Source organism: Myxocyprinus asiaticus, chromosome 23 (assembly GCF_019703515.2).
Source record: "Myxocyprinus asiaticus isolate MX2 ecotype Aquarium Trade chromosome 23, UBuf_Myxa_2, whole genome shotgun sequence".
Lineage (NCBI taxonomy): Eukaryota > Metazoa > Chordata > Actinopteri > Cypriniformes > Catostomidae > Myxocyprinus > Myxocyprinus asiaticus.
The window spans coordinates 29,903,153-29,922,169 of record NC_059366.1 but is presented as its reverse complement, the minus strand read 5'-3'; the positions used below and the strand labels follow the sequence as shown (position 1 = coordinate 29,922,169).

Genomic DNA, 19,017 nt, shown 5'->3' with positions numbered 1-19,017 from the left:
ACTGTAGTGATTTGTATTTAAAAGAAAACAAAAGTACTATAAGATCCTGTAATAATTTTACTTGGTACGATGAATAGGTAACTTGTACCGTTTCTCTTTACGTTTTGGTTCTAATCTGATACCTTTTCTTGCTTTTTTTTTTATTTTTTTTTTATTTATTTTTTTTTTTCTTATTTACTTATTTTAATGTTATCTCTCATGTAAGGTATATATCTTATCACAAAATAGATTTTTACTTCCGGAAACTGTTGCGGCGTTAAAGCAGAGTTGACATGCTAGTGAATACAGTTGAAAGGATTATCTAGCTGGAAGCCTGGAACCAAAATACCATAACATTACTTGTTATGGGCACATGCAAGTAAGGTAGAGTGAACAACAATGTTTGTTTTACCTGGGCTGTTGACAGTGCACACGTGTTATGTTGTGAGGCAAAATACACTCAGAACACTAGCGTGCTAATTTTACAACAAAATTGACCTTATTCACAGTAGCGCCATCTTTAATTTTTAACGGGAATGAAAACGAGGCTGTGAGGGACAGACATACAGTCTCTTCAATGGCATGCACAGTATAAAGCTGTATTAAGCTCCTAGATCCCATCAAAATTTTCCACGACTCATGTTGTCTGGAGTTTTATTTTATTTTTTTATTATTTTGTATTTTTTTGTCTACTGAATGTTCTTGGAAATATATTTTCAATGTTTTGTCCGCGGAACGATCCAAAAACACTTTTAACTGCAGTACAGCCCATTGAAGAGACTGTAAGTCTACCCATCACATCCTCATTGTCATTCCCATTAAAAATAAAAGATGGCGCTGCTGTGAATAAGGTCAATACTAATGCACTGTACGTTTGTTGCCTCGCGTGCTTGAAAGCTGATTGAGTATAGAAATCGCCACCACTGTGGTATGCCTATGAAACAATGTGCTTAAATTTAATTTGCCCATTGATGAAACAAGTCGTTACTCTACCAAAAGCGTGCTTTAGTTATTAATTAATCAGCCACTGTCAGGACTGGCAACAGTAAGCCTGTAAAGAGAAGTAGGGAAAGAAAACCCAAATTACATGCTGATTGGCATACTCTCTCCTGGGAAGAGAGACTGGCTGACACTGTAACACCACTAAGGAGACTGAGTTATGAGGAGCAGCTCCAGTGGAAACAAGACCAGCAACACAAGATCTTACCTGAGATGACAAACTGGCTCAGGATTCATCCCACTTAAGATTCCCTCTCCTGCCTTTAGTACCCTCGCTGGTGCGTGATGCATACCACAACAAATCAACCTTCTCTGTCAACAAAGGGGTTGATGGGACTCCAAAGACAGTTGGATTTTACATCGGCACTGGAAAATTGGGTAACATTGACTGTGTTCATGGTGACCACCTCCTGAACATGCCTGCCTCTAAAACACAAAATGGTTGCAAGACACTATGAAGATTTTATTCATCTCTCACGACTGAGTCCATGCATTTTGTTTCATGATGGTGGTCACTGGAGAGAAATTGCTATTAGAACAACTTCCACTGGGCAAACAATGGCTATAGTTTACATCCATCCTCAAACCCTTATGCCTGAGGAGATTGGAATTCATAAAGCTGCCCAGGTTGAATATTTTATACAAGGTCATGGGGCAGTTTGTAAATTGGATTATCTTTACTTCCAGGAGAGCACAATGACCTGTGTCAGTCAAGAACAGTCCCCCTATCAGGTTCTGTATGGACAACCTCACATCTTTGAGGAGGTCCTTGGCTTTAAGTTAAGTATTTCCACTGATTCTTTTTTTCCAGGTGAACAGGGGAGCAGCTGAAGCTCTTTATAAGACTGTGGCAGAGCTGAATCGGGCTTGCGTGGGGGGCAGCTTGCTGGATGTCTGCTGTGGAACAGGAGCAATTGGCATTTCATTATCCCCACAGATGGAGAGAGTTATTGGCATAGAGCTTATTGAGCAAGCGGTTGAGGACGCCAAGCATAATGCAGCACTAAACAGAGTTAATAACTGTAAATTTCTCTCAGGCAAAGCAGAAGTTGTTTTACCAAGTTTGATGCCCACTTTGAGTTTTGATGGAGGGCTGACAGCCATTGTGAATCCATCCAGGGCTGGCCTACATTATCGAGTTGTCAAATCCTTGAGGAACCATCCAGCCATTAGAAGGCTCATGTACATATCGTGTAAACCTGACAGTGAGACAATGAGGAACTTCAGAGACTTCTGCTGTAGATCCGATTATCAGAGGAAGCTCACTGGAGAAGCTTTCGCACCAACAGTGGCTGTCCTTGTGGACCTCTTTCCACACACTCCACACTGTGAACTTGTGCTTCTTTTTGAGTGATAGAAAAAAACAACAGAACGAATGTGATTGATTTGACACAAAACATCAAAAGAATATCTATTTATGTCACTAATTGTAATGCAGAATTTTCTTTATGTTTACCTTTCATTTAAATTTCAAAAATAAATTAATTGAGTGTCAACAGAATGATTAGGTGTAAGATTTGTAGAGTAAACCCATACTCATTTGCTTGCAGTGGTGTTCATTTTATTTCCACCAGAGGCTGCAATTGTGTCATTTACTTCATCTTGTGTAGCGCTGCTGTATTTGCACAATAGGTTTTTATTTTGCCCAAATCTCTCAGGAGTTGTGAACTGTTTTGTGAGAGAGTTAACCATGCACTGTTCTAGGATTCAATATGAGACAGGATGAGGTAATGATTTGGATGAAGACTGCTCACAATGAATTGCATACTGGACTAGAAATAAAATCAGGTGCACAGATTTATAAAACATTACAGGAATAGTGCACACAAAAAATGAAAATTCTCTCATCGTGTACTCATCCTCATGCCATCCCAGATGTGTATGACATTCTCGTTTCTGCTGAATACACACAAAGAAGAAAAAAAAAGATTTTTTGAAAAATATCTCCACTCTGTTGGTCGTTAATGTTAATGCAATTGAAAGGTGGCCAGAACTCTGAAGCTCCAAAAAGCAAACAAAGGCAGCATAAAAGTAATCCATATGACTCCAGTGGTTAAATCCATATATTCAGAAGCGATATTATAGTTGTGGGTGAGAAACAGATCAATATTTGAGTCCTTTTTTTACTATAAATTATCCTGCCTGCCCTGTATGTGGCAATATGCATGAAGAATTGAATCACTAAAAATAAAAGAAGAATGTGAAAGTGGAGATTTGTTATAAAAATGACAAATATTAATCTGCTTCTTACCCACACCTCATTTTGCTTCTGAAGATATGGATTTAACCACTGGAGTAAAATGGATTACTTTTGTGCTGCCTTTGTGTGCTTTTTTGGAGCTTCAATGTTCTGTCCACCATTCACTTGCAATGAATGGCCCAACAGAGCTGACATATTTTTGTTTTTATAATCTTTGTTTGTGTTCAGCTGAAGAAAGAAATTGATTCACGTCTGGGATGGCATAAGGGTGAGTAAATGATGAGAGAGTTTTCTTTTTGGGTGAACTATTCCTGTAAGTAGAATTTGGACAAGAGGCACAAGCTGGAGCTGTTTTGCAGCAGACCCCAAGTCTTAGTGGAAGAGTTAAAATATCTGGTTAGGGTGCAAAACACAAGCCCATTAAATAACCGCAATGATTTCACAACTGTACATTTTGAAATTGGAGATGAACTCTATGTATTCTTCTGCTTGTTCCTGTATATTCACCAATAGACCTATGCTGTCTCATTATAATGCTGAGCCAGGTAGCAAAGTTAGATCCTGTTCATGGGGAATATTGTAAGATTTGCATATGGATCACATTTGAATATGAAACTGGTTTGTATTTAAATGTATTATAAGGCTTCTAAAACACATTCTCAGGACTCATAAACTGCATTGACTACCTTACAAATATAGCCTATTCATGTAGATATGCAAGAATTATAAAATGGGATTCTGCTTCAACATTTCCGATACAGATTAACACAAATGTATCAGGCTACTCCTTAACAAATAGATTTATTTTCTGATTAATATAATGTTTATGCCTCTGAAAATGTAATAGGCTATTTGGATGGTCATCTTTCTATTGCCAGAATAGCATAGCACACCGCACACACTATTATTTGTAAAAAATAATTTAGGAAAGAGCGTTGTGATAAAAGGGCAATGGCCTGCATATTTTATTATTATTATTAATTCATGAGCATTAAAAGGCACAAGCTTTGTAGCATTGTGACCTGATCTGTGTTACTGGCTTAATTCGCAGCGAGAGTGAACAGCTGATAAATTGGCAATCAAATAGCAAGATGGCGTCCACAGCATGAGCATCAGATAACCAAGCAACCAATGAAACTGGTAGAGCTAGATGATATCGTTTCAGCCTCGCCCAATTGCATCATTTTAAACGACAAAAAGAAAAAAGAAAATCAGGAGCTTGGGTGAGCAAAAAATAAATAACACGACGGGAAAACGTATTTTTCTTATCCCTGTTTCTCCCTGCACGCATCAATCGTATTGCAAAGCAAAAGGTAAGCGCGCGACAAAAGCGCGGATGCGTTTTTATTTCAGCGCGTGTCAGGGAACTGCGGGCTTTACAGAGAAAGAAGTCACCCATTTTTGTGCAGAATTGAAAATGTATTTGTTATGTATTGTTATTCATTCCATGCATGGTTTGATAAAAGAGGGCTTTGTCTTTTTACCCCGTTATCATTAAAAGGTTTTCTTTCACAGCTGGCTATCGACACTCTTGAAAATATCTACTCTTTCTCTTAACAGACGACGATAAAGAGCATGGAAGCAATGGCTGAAACAACAATAACAGAAGATGTTTATGATGATGCTTACGAGACGAAAGATGACTCAAAATCTCCAGTACAAATAGTATGGAGAAACGTTATATTAATGTCTCTGTTGCACCTAGGAGCGCTTTATGGACTAACACTTATTCCATCCGCTTCTGTCTCAACCCTCGTATGGAGTGAGTAATGTTACTGCTTATTCTGTGAACTGTTTGGGGTCTGTTTTAATGACTGTTTAATAAGCTTTTCTATTTACATGCGTCTGTCGTGCCAAAAGGAGTTCTACTATTCATGATATGAAGTTGTGATTACTATTCATAGATATTATAAAGTGTGCGCGTTATTTAATGTGAACATATATAGAATCAGAATCAGAATGAGCTTTATTGCCAAGTATGCTTACATATACAAGGAATTTGTCTTGGTGGCTGGAGCTTCCAGTGTACAACGATACAAAAACAGCAGCAAGACATAGATGATAATACAAAAATAAAAAAATAAAAACGAATTATACACATACGTACAGACACACACACACATACACATGGGTAGTGCGTATTATAGGGCCTTTTTTATAAATTTATGTCCTGATCTATATGGTTATTCAAAAATAAATTAAACATGCAACACAAACACACACTTGAATTAACCTCTTCTATTTTATCAATTACTGAGTTCAAAGTCATTTTGATATAAAGTAAAAAATGTCATGTTGTAACTGTCCGGAGACAGAAAAAAAAACTCAAAGCCCCATTAAAAGCTGAAATTCTCGAAAAAAAAGAAATGTTGGCATGAGTAGTGCTGAATAATCTTTTATTATTTCTTGGGGAAAAAAAGCAGCAGCTGCGAAACTATTTGGTTTTAATATATATATTCAAGGTTAATTTATGTACTTATCACAAACAAACTAACCTACAATGACTTTGATTTAGTGGACAATTTTGTATTTTTATATATATATATATATATATATATATATATATATTATTGATCGTTCCACCACATTACATTTTTTTTTTTAAAGTCATTACATTTAAAATGTATGAAACCAAATTTGACTTGATCACATTTCTGCAAACTTGACACGTGTGTTTTTAACTAGATTTTATAAAGATTTCTTATTACCTCAGAACCTTAATGGTAATGCCCCTTAATGGGTGTTTAAAAGTTTTTGGCTGTAAATGTGTCTATGAGAGAGAGAGAGAGAGAGTCCTGAGAATAACTTGAAATCCTACCAATAAATAAAACTGTGCTCCACTGTTTTGTACATATTTTGCATTGCAGGGCAGCATAATATTGCACCCTGTAGAACAATGAACAATTACTGTTCAGATAGACTCGCCATTGTAAACTGAGCGAGGTCATAACAGTGCGCCCTTCACTTGTCTGTGGCCTAGTATCCCACATCCCTTGCAGCCTTGTCTGACAACACACAGCGAGACATTCTGTCCTCTCACAAGAACACTGCAGAACACAAACTTTGTTTTTATTCTGTTCTGTTTATTCCTTTAATGTGACAGCGGGAGTGTGTTTCATAATAAGTGCTCTAGGAGTGACTGCTGGTGCCCATCGCCTTTGGAGCCACAGGTCCTACAAGGCCTCAGTGCCATTAAGAATCTTCCTAGCAGTTGCCAACTCTATGGCTTTTCAGGTAAATGATGAAATGAAGTGGATGAAACAAATGCACTGCACTGAAAAAATTAAAGGACACTCGGGGCACCTTTTGGGGTCCCTAAGATGTCACACTGGCAGAGCCCTTAGGAGAACCTCTAGGCTCCCTTTAAGAGTCTCAAATATAATATTTATGTACTCAAGGAACTTTAATATATATTTCAAGTGCCTTAAAAACTTTTCAAGCTGGGGTTACTGATCGAATTGTTGACATCCTCCTGCAAGATCTTAGAGTAAGTGAAAGGGTGCCTGATGGATTTCCAGAGGGTTCCTCCAGTGTAGCATATGAGAAATCCCAAGTAGTGGGTTTAGTTAGAATCTTCCAAAGTGAATAATGCAGTAAACTTTAATGCAGCTCAGATAACATTGTGGTTAAAGATCTGGGACAATCCAGTAGCTGTCACCATTGTGCCCTTAAGCAAAGCAATTAACCCCAGGTTGCTCCACAGGCATTGTCCTTGTAATAAATGTAGAAAGTCACTTTTGATAAAAGTCTCTGCCAGATGACTACTTGCAAGAATAGATAGGTTCATTATTTGTTTTGCAGCATGTCATTCACCTCGTATTCACTTTTTCTGTTGTCATGACACTACACTTCATACATTGAAACAACAATAAAACCAAATTCTTAATGTATTACAACATATCTATCCATATAGAACGACATCTATGAATGGGCCAGAGACCATCGTGTCCACCACAAGTATTCGGAGACTAACGCAGACCCACACAATGCCCGAAGAGGATTCTTCTTCGCTCACATTGGCTGGCTACTTGTCCGTAAACACCCAGATGTTATTGAAAAAGGAAGCAAGCTGGAGCTGAGTGATCTAAAAGCAGATGGGGTTGTAATGTTTCAGAGGAGGTCAGTAAGAAAGTGCCGTCTTTCAGATTCAGTTTTATAAATCTTACCTACATGCAATACTGGATTAAAGAGTACAATAATTTGCATTGGCAGCTTATTGCACTGAAAACATTACACAATAGGTGTCTCATTTCGAAGGCTGTTGATTGGTAGGATGCATCCTTTGTAGATAGCGGTATACCGAGCAACCTCAACTTAGAATAAGCTTTGTTTAAACGAGATGGTGTTCGTAAGACAAACAGAACATACCATGGTTGCTATGACAGCACACATCACTCTCCACTTGCACAAGCACTCTGAGTGAGAAGGGAATCTCATAGGTAAACTGTAGGAGAGTTATGATGTACAGAGAAAAGAAAATGGAAATTATGGCTGTACATTTATATTTACTTTATAATACTTTATTTTAAATGACATATTATTATAATTGTACATATATATTTTCCACCTGTCTACTGATGTACTTCATCATAAGAATTAACATTACTTACATCTGAACATAATATTTTTGGGTAAATCTGCTTTTTTTCAGAGAAATTATGTTTAAGTTGACGCAACGAATTGTGGGTTGTGAGTGCCAACAAAGGATACACCTCTTGCATCCTCCGAATTCCTGTGAAAGTCACATTTGTAGGCTGCATTCGGAGTGTCCTCCTTGCTTTTCAAAACTCTGTAAATTATTGCATGCGGCCGACAAATGCGATCTCTGGTGCACACAGCCTTCGAAACGAGACATGGCTAATATATATGCTTTTTAGAGGTCCTCTCATTTAAAATAACATATCGTTTTGTAATCTGATGCCGCTTTATATTGGCCATTTAAAGGTCTAGTGTTTTATGTTTTTGAATGGACCATAAACTGATGCAATAGTTCTGAAGAATGTGATCAGTATCTATTGTTGGAAGACAGAACATACATTGATCAACCTGGTCTCATAGTTAAAATTTATATAGGGTCACGTTTTTGCAAAACTTGTTGTAGGTGTCTCCAGGTACAATCCCCTGCAGTGAAATGAACACTATAGGCACTACAACAACTGTTTTATCTACTTTCACTCAAATCATGTCTTTAATGGCTGATAATGACTTTATTAATACTTTATTTTTCATTCTATTACTCAGAACCTGCTATTTCATGATATCAACACACTTATACTCTAATGCATCTTTTCAAGAATGATACATATTAATACTTGTATTACAGACCTTTATATATGCACTTATACCAAAATGAATAGCTTGAACAGTAGCTCATCTGAGAGCATTGGACTTCAAGTCAGAGGACTACAGTTTAAGTCTAGCCCTGAACTTAAGCTGATTCGTGACACAACAGAGTCATAGAAGTGGCATGAAATGGGGTGGTTGCTTCAGAAAATGTGATTTCATTTTGCTTCTGCATTTTAAAACTGGTTAGGTTTAGGTGTTGATTTGGTAATGATGTCTTTTTTAAATGTCTCATTTATATTTTAAAACACTAATGGCACCATTTTACCCGCTTTTGGCGCCCCCAGCTGGACATTTCACTGGAAAACTGCAGCCAAACATGTTATACAGCATGTCAATTTTTAACTGCAAAAATGTTGTCATATTCACATAAATTTCATGAGATCAGGCTGCATCGATCCATGTTTAATCACTTCTTATGACCAAAAAGATGTGGGTTGTGTGGAGATATATAAGCGTTTACAGTAAGGAACTTATAATGAAAGTGAAAGCGGTCAGTCTTAAATGCTAAAATACACACTGTTTCAAAATTATAACTACAAGATGTAACCATTACATGTGATAACATGGTTTTAGTATGAGAAAATCATTTACTAAGCTTCAAGTGTAGTTATAAAGTGTAAAGTTATATCCAATACCGGGATAACAGGGTTTCATTGTCATGGCAAAGAAGTGGTAATGGTAAAACTTTATACAAAGTTAGTAAGTGATTTTATCACACAAATTGTTAACTTCTATAATATTTATATATTGTGGCTATAGTTTTAAAACAGTGTGTTTTTTTTTTTTAATGAATATGGACTGGCCCCATTCACTTCCATTCATAAGTGTCTTGTAACCGCATTTTTATTTATTTATTTTTTATAAATGATGGACGAGTCAATTTTTGTGGAAATCAACAGTCACAAATGCTGTTAACTGAGCTTAACTTGTATTGAACCCAGTACATTCCATTAAAGTTTCTGTCACAGAGCTGTGATCTGGCCTGTTGAGAACTGCCCTCTCAAAAAGGTCCCAAATTTGGCCATAGTCAGTGTGAAATAATCAATATCTGGGCACCATGCCATCATGAAGTTTCAAAAAAAGTTCTGAACCTTTTGATAGGGAACATGTTTCATAGAATCAGATAGTAGGAGAATATCTGGTTAGTCAGCATTTCAAACTGTGTTCTGTCAGTTTTGATTTTACAGCTGATGTCAAAGGAAAAGTTCACCCAGAAATTAAAGTTTTGTCATCATTCACTCATCCTCATGTTTCTCCAAACCCTTCTTTTTTTTTTCTTCTTCCATGGAACACAAAATAAGATGTTAGGCAGAATTGTAGCCTCAGTCACCATTCACTTTAATTGTATGGGGAAAAATGCAGTGAAAGGCAATGTTGACTGAGGCTAACATTCTGCCTAACATCTTATTTTGTGCTGCACAGAAAAACAAATGGCGAACAAGTGCACAAGATAGCCATCTTACCACTGCTATGCACTATTGGAATGTTTGTTTTAAATATGTTTCATTTCTCTGTCTCTAGGCATTACAAGTTGTCGGTGGTCGTGATGTGCTTTCTCATCCCCATGTTTGTACCTTGGTTCTTTTGGGAAGAGACTCTTTGGGCAGGTTACTTTATCCCTGGTCTGTTTAGATACACAGTGGCCCTTAATGCAACCTGGCTGGTCAACAGTGCAGCCCACATGTGGGGAATGAGGCCCTATGACCACAACATCAATCCCAGAGAGAACAAGTGTGTTGCACTCTGTGCCATTGGTAGGAACCATTCTATTCTACTTTCAAGAGCTGAACATTTCTTAAGTTAATTTAAAAATCATAAAATCACTTTAAAATCCTATTGTTTGCACAGTTATAGCCAATAGATGTATTTGAGATCTATAAACACAGGTGGACACAGAGCCCGCATTGTTGTCATAACCAAGATTAATGTATTGCAACATTGTATACATTTAGTAACACAGCTTGTACATTGTAAAAATGTAATTAGTTTGCCTCTTGTCAAATACAAAGATATCACAGTTTAACACATCATTGTTTATTCAGTGTGCCATCACAAACAGTTTGCATGTGATCATGATTGAATAATATATGCATAATTTCATTTCAGGTGAAGGATTCCACAACTATCATCACACATTCCCCCATGATTATGCTGCAAGTGAGTTTGGCAGTCGGCTGAATGCAACCAAAGCATTTATAGATCTCATGTGCTTCTTTGGCCTGGCCAAGGATTGCAGGAAGGTATCTCACGAGACCATTATGGCCCGTGTTAAACGCACCGGTGATGGCAGCCACAAAAGTGGTTGATTAGTTCAGTACACATAAGAAACAAGAAGTTATAAGCCAAAATATACAAACACATTCACAACATTTCTTATTGTGCAATGAAAATTGATATACAGTATATCCTTTCTCATATGAAATAAGAAACTTTAGAGTGCATTGGACTAATATTTCTTCTAAAGAACTCTTTCCTTTTCATGATGTGTATTGGACTGTGGGGGATTATTTTGGGTGATGGTAAAGAGCATAGATTGGAAGGATAATTATGTCTTGGTCTGCCTCAAGTGGCAGGAGAGTGTTCTTTACTAGTTAAACAGCCATGTGTCTCATTACAGCCCTCTATCATGAATAGGTTGACCCATGTTTTTTTTTCTGCTGCCTAAAGAGTTACATGATTTATGAATATCTTTCCAGCATACAATGCAAGCTGCAAAATTTGGATGGCATGCTATTAATTTCCTGGAAGTTGTTAACATTGAGATGATAAAAGCTGATTTCAGTCTGAAACTTTAAGTACAATGACCACTGAAAGAGTTTGTTTTACAGCTAGCCTATACGTAGTCATACAAGTCAGGAAAGCTGCTGTGTTGCAGTGACACTGAAAATGGTCTTTGAAATCTATCTCGATTTAATTAAAAGTTGGACTTCATATAACTGCTATGATTTCTATTTATTAGAGTATGTAACTGTTCTTCAGTGTGGAAAGCATACATGAAAATGTTGTGGACTGTTTATCTTCTGGCATTGTTGTTAGAAACAATGGTAAAACCCTAAAATTATGCTGTCAATGCAAATGTCAAGGGAGACTTAATGGGCACATTTTCAAGGAATGTTGTTTCACACATGTACCAGAAATAAAATAAAATTTCTAAAACTGGGACAGTTTTGCGAGTTGTGTCAATATTTTTTAATTGAATATACTTTCAGATGTACACACATTTTAGTCTCTTTTTAGAAAGTCTAGCTATTTTCATTTATTTTGTTTATTTTTTGCTTTGACCACAGTTCATACATGGGCATGCAATATGTAAAGAAAAATGAATACACAGATTACTCAATGTGATTCATTTGATCTTTTTAAATGAAACTCATTTCATTGATGAACTCGTGCACGAGAGAATGTCGATGCACGTGCGCCATCGATTAAAGTGAACCGATGTATCTGAAGTAAGACTACTTTATTATTATATCACTTTTGTTAATTAGGTTAATTACTGAAAAAACTTTCATATTTCAGTGATTTATAGCATCAAATGAAGAACGGATCACACGCTAAAACTGCATAGCCTTCACTCTAAATCATCTTTTTTAATCTTTTTTTTTAGAGCAGATTATTTATTTTTTTTAGCTAGTTTTGAAAGACTGTTACAATAATAATAATAATAATAATACAAAGGTTTAAAATTAAATGTATTGTTGTTTGTGAGTATTTAACATGTTAGGACATTTCTATTAGATTCCTTTAGTGATTCACTAATGTAAAATTACAGGATTACCTCACATTGTAGGCCATAGAGAGGGGTTTAGAAATGGAGGGAAAAAAATGTGTTCTCTTTATAGTGGCAAGTTCGTTTTACTTGAGTCTCGTGGAAGCATTTCAGATCTTAATCCAAAAACATCCCCGTGGAATCTCACAAATATTTTTTTCTAATCCTAATTTGCACTCAAGAAGAAACGTGGATGTCAAAGAAGCAGACTCGAAGGTCATGAAGTGTCAGCTAAGGACTCAACTGAAAGAAAAGGTAAAATAACAATCTAAATAGAGTTATAAATTCCTCCTGGGAAAAAAAAAGAGAGAAAAGAAAAGCAAACGCGCAATTTTATCAATTAGGTTTATTATCCTTTTAATCAACGTTAATCCCAAATGTTTATTTTAATCTCTCAATCCGGTCCCTCGCTTCCATGGATTCGTAGGTCAGTGATTGCTGGGTTCTGAAGTTTTGAAACCTAGTAACTTTTTAATTGAAATACTGGACTGTCTTCAAAAGTTCAATAAAATTTTAACCTGAGCGATGCACATACAATTTCGTTTTGTTACCTTTTTTAATTTTTTATTTTAATTGTATTTCAATTCTCTGCCTTTTTTTTTTTTTTTTTTTTGTCCCGCATGTTTAAACAGATTTATGAGGATCCTGCCTAAATAAATGTATGAATCTAACTTGCTTTCAAAAAGTCTAGAACGTAAAGTCTATAACACTTCCTAATCACTACAATTTAACACTACAAATAACATTTGTCGTTTGATCCACCAGATAATGCCAATAATCCCTGCGCGTTATCAGCCTCTACTGTATCAAACCCTTTCATGCAGCTCTTGAAATTGAGTTTTAAGGCACAGCCTTAGAGATGCCATCCTGATTTCATATTAATTCACTCCAACTGTTAGCACGCAGGGAGCTCTTCCCAGCTATTTGTGCTGGAGGAGCCCAGGGTGCCCTTTTGATCATTTCAATCTCTCTCTGGTACAATAGTTCTGATTGGCTGAACGAGTAAGAAAAGGGAAAATCTTTAATTAAGCAGATAATCTCTTGCTGGGATGAGAGGAGCTCCATTTCAGAACCCCCTTGGCTCACACATGAGACCCTCAGCCTATAAATTCTGGATGTAGGTTATATAGAGCTCTTGCAGACTCCTCTGCTTTCTAAGGTGAAGAAAAGTCTGCCGGTCCTCTATCAGGATGTTCATCCATTTGGAAGTTTATTATTACATTTTCATCCTGATGGCGCACATGAAGTCTTGCTGCAGTTGGTAAGTCTAGCGTTTTATTGTCGTTTAAACAGACGATTATGGTGCTAACATCGCGGTGATCCATCAGTAGCTTCTCTCGAATTGGTTAAGCCTATACATTTTGTTTTGCCTATTTATCTTTTGCATTACGTGTTTTTCTCTGGAATAAGATAAAGGTGAAAAAGATGCTTTGACCCTTGTTTCACTGGGTAGCATGCATGCGGAAAAGCCATGTAATAATTTTTAAAAGCATTTTGTAATTTGGTTTATTTATTTGTTTATTTAAAAAGTTAATAAACTTACAAAAAGTTAGTTATTCAAAAGGAGCTCTTTCATTATGAGACTGTAACATTACATGTAGTTTTCATTTGAGTATCTGCTTTTAAGATCAGCAGTTGTAATTACAAAAGGACAATTGGTCTAACATTTCTCTCAGATGTTAAAGATGTTAATGGTGTTTTCAATGTAATAAGATTACAATGTTTAACATGTACTTTCAAGAGGAACATATACAAGTTCTGTCTCTCTATGTAATGGATAAGAGCTAACACTCTTATGCTGACTTAATAGGTTGCACTATCTTCCAGGTCAGTGAATAATTTCCTGATGACTGGCCCGAAGGTAAGCCAACATCTTTTTATCTCCTTTGCTGATCCTTATCAAGGGAGAGAAACTTCAAAAAGTGGACAACATTTTTGAATTAAAGTAGTTAATGTTTAATATAAACCCTGTGGTCTTATTGCAATCAAGTAGCAAATTAAAACACAGCAGGTGCTGTATTTCTTAAACATGTCATCTGTGGATTAGGTATTGCTTGCTTCTTGGGGTGGACTGGACCATATAGCTTTCACATACTTGAGCTCATTCACAATGTGAAGTTATGAGGACTTTTTACTGAGTAGCCAGGGTCCTTTGGTGGGTGGTCAGCATTTGCAACCTAGCCACCTGTGAGAACACTTGTGGTGCTGTCTCGCCGAAACCATTTGAGACATATTAGATTGTATGTACAGTTTCAGCACGCAACATAGACCTCTGTTGTTTATGTTTTGTGTGGGTTTCTGACCAGAGTCTGAGCTCTTACTTCTTTGGAACCATAGGGAAACCTTTAACCGTACTTTCTTACATATCTAAGATTAACTCTAAAATAATTATTGTGGAACAATAATTACTGCCTTTTGTAACCGCTTCACTTAGAGTGCATATTTCATCCAAAATTATCCGGCCTGGTTTGCGTTGTTTCAGGCCTACTTGATCTACTCCAGCAGTGTGGCCGCAGGAGCTCAGAGTGGGATTGAAGAGTGCAAGTATCAGTTTGCGTGGGACCGCTGGAACTGTCCAGAGAGGGCTCTTCAGCTCTCCACCCACAGTGGACTCAGAAGTGGTGAGAACTATGGACCTCAGCTGACATATTTTAGATATAGCAGTAAAATCTCTTTCTGTGAAATAGCTTTGCTTAGATTTCAGATCTCATGTTCATTGTAATGTTATCATGTGCGTGTACTTACTCAAAGCTCAGCTGTAACATTTACAGACACAGCAGCTAAAACAAACACAATGATCCTGTTTAAACTACAGAGAAGCCTCTCCCAATGTTGATGTGGCTGAAAACACTGCATTCTTGAGTCAATTAAACCTGGTCTGTTAATAGGCAAATAGAAAAACCACCAAGGGGATATTGTGCACCAGAGCGAGTGAGTGAAATGGACGCCCTCTCAAGTCAAAGGGTGTGGGTCAAAGGTTTGCCTCAGACTCTTTTCATTATGCATTCCTCAAGTGCCAAAGAGGGGACCTGTCGCAGTCCTGTGCCGACTCCAAACTGACAATCTAAGAGAGCAGACCAATAATGCTGCTCTATCTTTGATGCAAAGTGTCAAAAGCCATCGCTATGGAGATGGATGGTAATATCTCTTGAAAAACATTTTAGTTAAAAGTTGAAATAATATAAAGGCTAATATAAAAAATAAAATGATCAAATTAGGTATTTTACAGATTTACGTAAATCACCTAATGAGCAAAAAATATTATACATAACAAAATGAGTAAATGAACTAGTAAATGAACTCTCTAAATTACTCTATCCTAGTAAATTACACTCCCATACTACATTCATACTACATCATTTATTCACCCTCATGTTGTTCCCCTTATAACTTTCTTTCTGATGTGGAACACAAAAGAAGATGTTAGGCAGTATGGTAGTCGCAGTCACCATTCACATTCACTGCATTTTTTTTTTCATTCAGTGTAAATGAATAGTGTCTATAGGCACATCTCCATCAACAACTCTGATGACAAAATTCTGTTTTGGGTGAACTATCCCGCAGAGATGTCATGCTCTGCCATTTGTACCAGTCTGCATAGAACATTAGAATTTGGCTAGATCATTAAAAAAATATTATAACCAGAGCAAAATTTTTGTTGCTTCTTTTCACAGCAAACAGAGAGACAGCATTTTTCCATGCTATTAGTTCTGCTGGAGTCATGTACACCCTCACCAGGAATTGCAGCCTCGGTGACTTTGACAACTGCGGGTGTGATGACACCAGGAACGGCCAACGAGGTGATAAACTGAAATTCAACACTGGATGATTTTTGTTGTTGTTATTATTATTATTATTATTATTATAGTTGGTGGAAAGTCATTTAACATTATAAGCATGACTAGAAAAGTATGTGCGACATACAAGTAGAAATTTATTCTTGATTGAATTTAGACTGGCAAAAAGTAATCATATGATAGGATAGAATAAGATTTGAGGTGTTACAAAAACATTAAACATAAATCACAGCATAGAGAAAACTATGCATACAATGCAACACTGTACTGTATTTGTATATAATATACTTTACTGTATATCATGCTGTTTTGTCTCAGGTGGCCAAGGATGGCTATGGGGAGGCTGCAGTGATAACGTGGGATTCGGAGAGGCAATCTCCAAGCAGTTTGTGGATGCGCTGGAAACCGGACAGGATGCACGAGCTGCCATGAACCTGCACAACAATGAAGTAGGACGCAAGGTACATGAAGTCATGTTTGCGCTTTGGACAAAGTCTCCAAATCTCTTAGCCTTTAGCCTTCAAGAGGACTGTGGACTGAGTTGGGATAGCTGGGGTCTTTGCACTTGCACCATGAGATGGGGCCTAAAATTCAAGCTTGGCCACCAACAGATTGTAGGGTGCCTTTTGAATCATTTTTCAGTGCTTCTAATGATAACTTACCACCCAAGAGTTTCATTCACAGCCTTATAAGCAAGGTGCCACTCGTTCTCCCAAAAGAGTGTGCGTTGTACCAGAAGGGCCTATTTACAGCTTGTGAATGTCCTTTATGACAAGGCCTTAACTTGAGATTCTTAGGATCAGTGGTGCAAACTTAATTAGACGACCTAGGGGTCCACACATTGCAAAGGTTCTGTATTCTGTTGCTTCCCAAATAAGTGTTTAGTTTTATTCTTGCAATAAGGAACTTACATTTATGTTGGGCTTTGTTGTACTTGAGAGAGCCACAGGGATCACAGCCATGTGGCTCAAGTGCTCTTTGTTTATCCTGTCTATGCCCCGTCTGCAGGTTTTGTTAATTCATTGGCACCTGGAGCATCATTGTAACTGAAAAAAATGTGAAAGAATTCTTTTTCACTTCCTCTTCAATGGACTTCCACTGGGTCTGCCCATGACAGAAAACATGTTGATAATGGCTATGCAAAATAAATACACCCCTTTCCTGTGCCGAACAATCTGTCTCAATGTGAAACCCTGATTCTGCATCTTATGCGGAGCAAATGCCTCCCTGAGAAAAGAGGCGTTCCTTCTTTAAAGGACAGCTGTTTGTTTCAGCTGAAGTCAGGAATTATTGTATGGGCACCTAAAAGGAGAAAAACCCAGACTTGAACCTTGAACCGGTTCCTCTTAACTCAGAGTTTCCTTCTGCTTTTTTCAAGTGGAGGTTTTCGGATGTATAGCCTGTCTAGTAAAGAGTGCATTGTATGTTTAAACTGATGAGTTCAGTCCTTATTAGAATGTTTTTAAAGATGAATATTTGCCTCTAGAATACATGAATGAATGACAAATGGAAGCCCTTCATTCTGAATGAACCGTTGAATGAAATGTGTTCTCCACAGAAGCACATCGGCAATTCTTTAACGTGAGAAACTCTCTTCACTCAGGCAGTAAAAGGAACCATGCAGAGGACGTGCAAGTGCCATGGAGTGTCTGGCAGCTGTACCACACAGACCTGCTGGCTGCAGTTGCCAGAGTTTCGAGAGGTGGGCAACTACCTAAAGGAAAAATATCACAGGGCTCTGAAGGTGGACCTGCTGCGTGGCGCAGGTAACAGTGCGGCCAGCCGTGGAGCGATTGCCGAGACCTTCAGCTCTATCTCACGTAAAGAGCTGGTGCACTTGGAGGATTCCCCTGACTACTGTTCGGAGAACCGCACTCTGGGTTTGCCAGGCACAGAGGGTCGTGAGTGCTTGAGGAAGGGCAAGAATCTAAGCAAATGGGAGAAGCGTAGCTGCAAGCGGCTGTGCGGAGAGTGCGGTCTGGCTGTAGAGGAGCGCAGGGCTGAGACCGTGTCCAGCTGCAACTGCAAGTTCCACTGGTGCTGTGCTGTCAAATGTGAACAGTGCCGTAAAACTGTCACCAAGTACTACTGTGTGAAGAGGACCAAACGGGTCAAGAATGATAGTGCCAGCCACAGGAAAAGCTATCGGATAAAGAAGAAGCACTAGAGATGTCCTGAACTGTTTGCAGTGGTGGCCTAGCAGATAGTTATGCTGGCAGATGCATTTGTCCCAGAAAACACCCTTAGCTTGTAATTGAAAGAACTTGTGATCTCTAAAGTTTCAACTGAACATTACTGGAGCAAATTAGAAAAAAATAAGAATGCTTTAATGGAAGCCAGGATCTCTAGAGCTGATGATATAAACACCTCTCTTGTAAGATTCCTTTAATGCATTTCAAAATCCCTCTTATACATCTTTCTACATTTTATACATTATAAACACACTATTATATAGCACAATAGACTGTAAATAACCCATTTCCCAGATAATTTATTGGAATGATCAAACACAAGGGGTTTTGAATTCATCATCGGCCACATTTGGAATCATTTCTTGCTTAATGTTTTCTCGTTTGTTTCTTTCTGTTTTAGCATTCCTACAGTAGTTTTCTCCTGAGAATGTATATGAACTGTAAATAAGAGGAAGCACTTTGTATATTTTTAATTTATTGCACAGATACTCTAGTGCTGTTTTTCTTTTTCCTATTATAGTTTCTTTCTATGCTGCCTTTTTTTAAATTACTTTCATAATTAAAGATATGTAATCTGTATCGTCTTATTAAAGTTTTCCTTAATTTACATAAAATGAATGCATCTGAATTAATCTGAGCCACTTGCTGTTTATGTAGTAAAACATCCTCTCTAAATTTCCGTGCTAATTTATTTTCTCCTAAATAAATGTGTTTCACAATAACAACAAAATCAAA

The 19,017-nt window shown here is 37.4% G+C and overlaps 3 protein-coding genes across 6 annotated transcripts; all 3 read left to right on the top strand.

Moving 5' to 3' along the window:
* Positions 1–300: 300 nt before the first annotated feature.
* Positions 301–2,471, top strand: LOC127414089 (tRNA (uracil-5-)-methyltransferase homolog B-like). 3 transcript variants are annotated; one of them, XM_051651829.1, is made up of 2 exons: positions 301–358; positions 1,790–2,471. In XM_051651829.1, the coding sequence occupies exons 1-2, from the start codon at positions 353–355 to the stop codon at positions 2,330–2,332; spliced, it is 549 nt and encodes a 182-aa protein (XP_051507789.1). In that variant the 5' UTR covers positions 301–352; the 3' UTR covers positions 2,333–2,471. The 3 variants fall into 3 exon arrangements, with proteins under 3 accessions (XP_051507789.1, XP_051507787.1, XP_051507786.1); XM_051651827.1 differs by lacking the exon at positions 301–358 and adding an exon at positions 536–1,605; XM_051651826.1 differs by lacking the exon at positions 301–358 and adding an exon at positions 536–1,710.
* Positions 2,472–4,269: 1,798 nt separating this feature from the next.
* Positions 4,270–11,688, top strand: scdb (stearoyl-CoA desaturase b). 2 transcript variants are annotated; one of them, XM_051652143.1, is made up of 6 exons: positions 4,270–4,401; positions 4,739–4,940; positions 6,282–6,412; positions 7,092–7,297; positions 10,046–10,278; positions 10,631–11,688. In XM_051652143.1, the coding sequence occupies exons 2-6, from the start codon at positions 4,754–4,756 to the stop codon at positions 10,828–10,830; spliced, it is 957 nt and encodes a 318-aa protein (XP_051508103.1). In that variant the 5' UTR covers positions 4,270–4,401; positions 4,739–4,753; the 3' UTR covers positions 10,831–11,688. The 2 variants fall into 2 exon arrangements, with proteins under 2 accessions (XP_051508103.1, XP_051508102.1); XM_051652142.1 differs by having other exon boundaries at positions 4,281–4,491.
* A 1,795-nt stretch (positions 11,689–13,483) lies between these two features.
* LOC127414097 (protein Wnt-8b) lies at positions 13,484–18,804 on the top strand. Its single transcript, XM_051651841.1, has 6 exons — positions 13,484–13,554; positions 14,121–14,154; positions 14,776–14,914; positions 15,968–16,093; positions 16,409–16,551; positions 17,694–18,804. Exons 1-6 carry the CDS (start codon positions 13,484–13,486, stop codon positions 18,255–18,257), a joined length of 1,077 nt encoding a protein of 358 aa, XP_051507801.1. The 3' UTR covers positions 18,258–18,804.
* The last annotated feature ends 213 nt before the right edge of the window (positions 18,805–19,017 follow it).

What these genes read in the sequence shown, in the direction of transcription:
- LOC127414089 (XM_051651826.1), top strand. Translation starts at nt 1,417, where the DNA reads ATGGTTGCAAGACACTATGAAGATTTTATTCATCTCTCACGACTGAGT. An exon ending in AAGAACAGTCCCCCTATCAG is followed by an intron (nt 1,711 to 1,789) that starts GTTCTGTATGGA and finishes CTTTTTTTCCAG; the next exon opens with GTGAACAGGGGAGCAGCTGA.
- scdb (XM_051652143.1), top strand. Translation starts at nt 4,754, where the DNA reads ATGGAAGCAATGGCTGAAACAACAATAACAGAAGATGTTTATGATGAT. An exon ending in GTTGTAATGTTTCAGAGGAG is followed by an intron (nt 7,298 to 10,045) that starts GTCAGTAAGAAA and finishes CTCTGTCTCTAG; the next exon opens with GCATTACAAGTTGTCGGTGG. An exon ending in TGTTGCACTCTGTGCCATTG is followed by an intron (nt 10,279 to 10,630) that starts GTAGGAACCATT and finishes ATTTCATTTCAG; the next exon opens with GTGAAGGATTCCACAACTAT.
- LOC127414097 (XM_051651841.1), top strand. Translation starts at nt 13,484, where the DNA reads ATGTTCATCCATTTGGAAGTTTATTATTACATTTTCATCCTGATGGCG. An exon ending in ATGAAGTCTTGCTGCAGTTG is followed by an intron (nt 13,555 to 14,120) that starts GTAAGTCTAGCG and finishes ACTATCTTCCAG; the next exon opens with GTCAGTGAATAATTTCCTGA. An exon ending in CACCAGGAACGGCCAACGAG is followed by an intron (nt 16,094 to 16,408) that starts GTGATAAACTGA and finishes GTTTTGTCTCAG; the next exon opens with GTGGCCAAGGATGGCTATGG.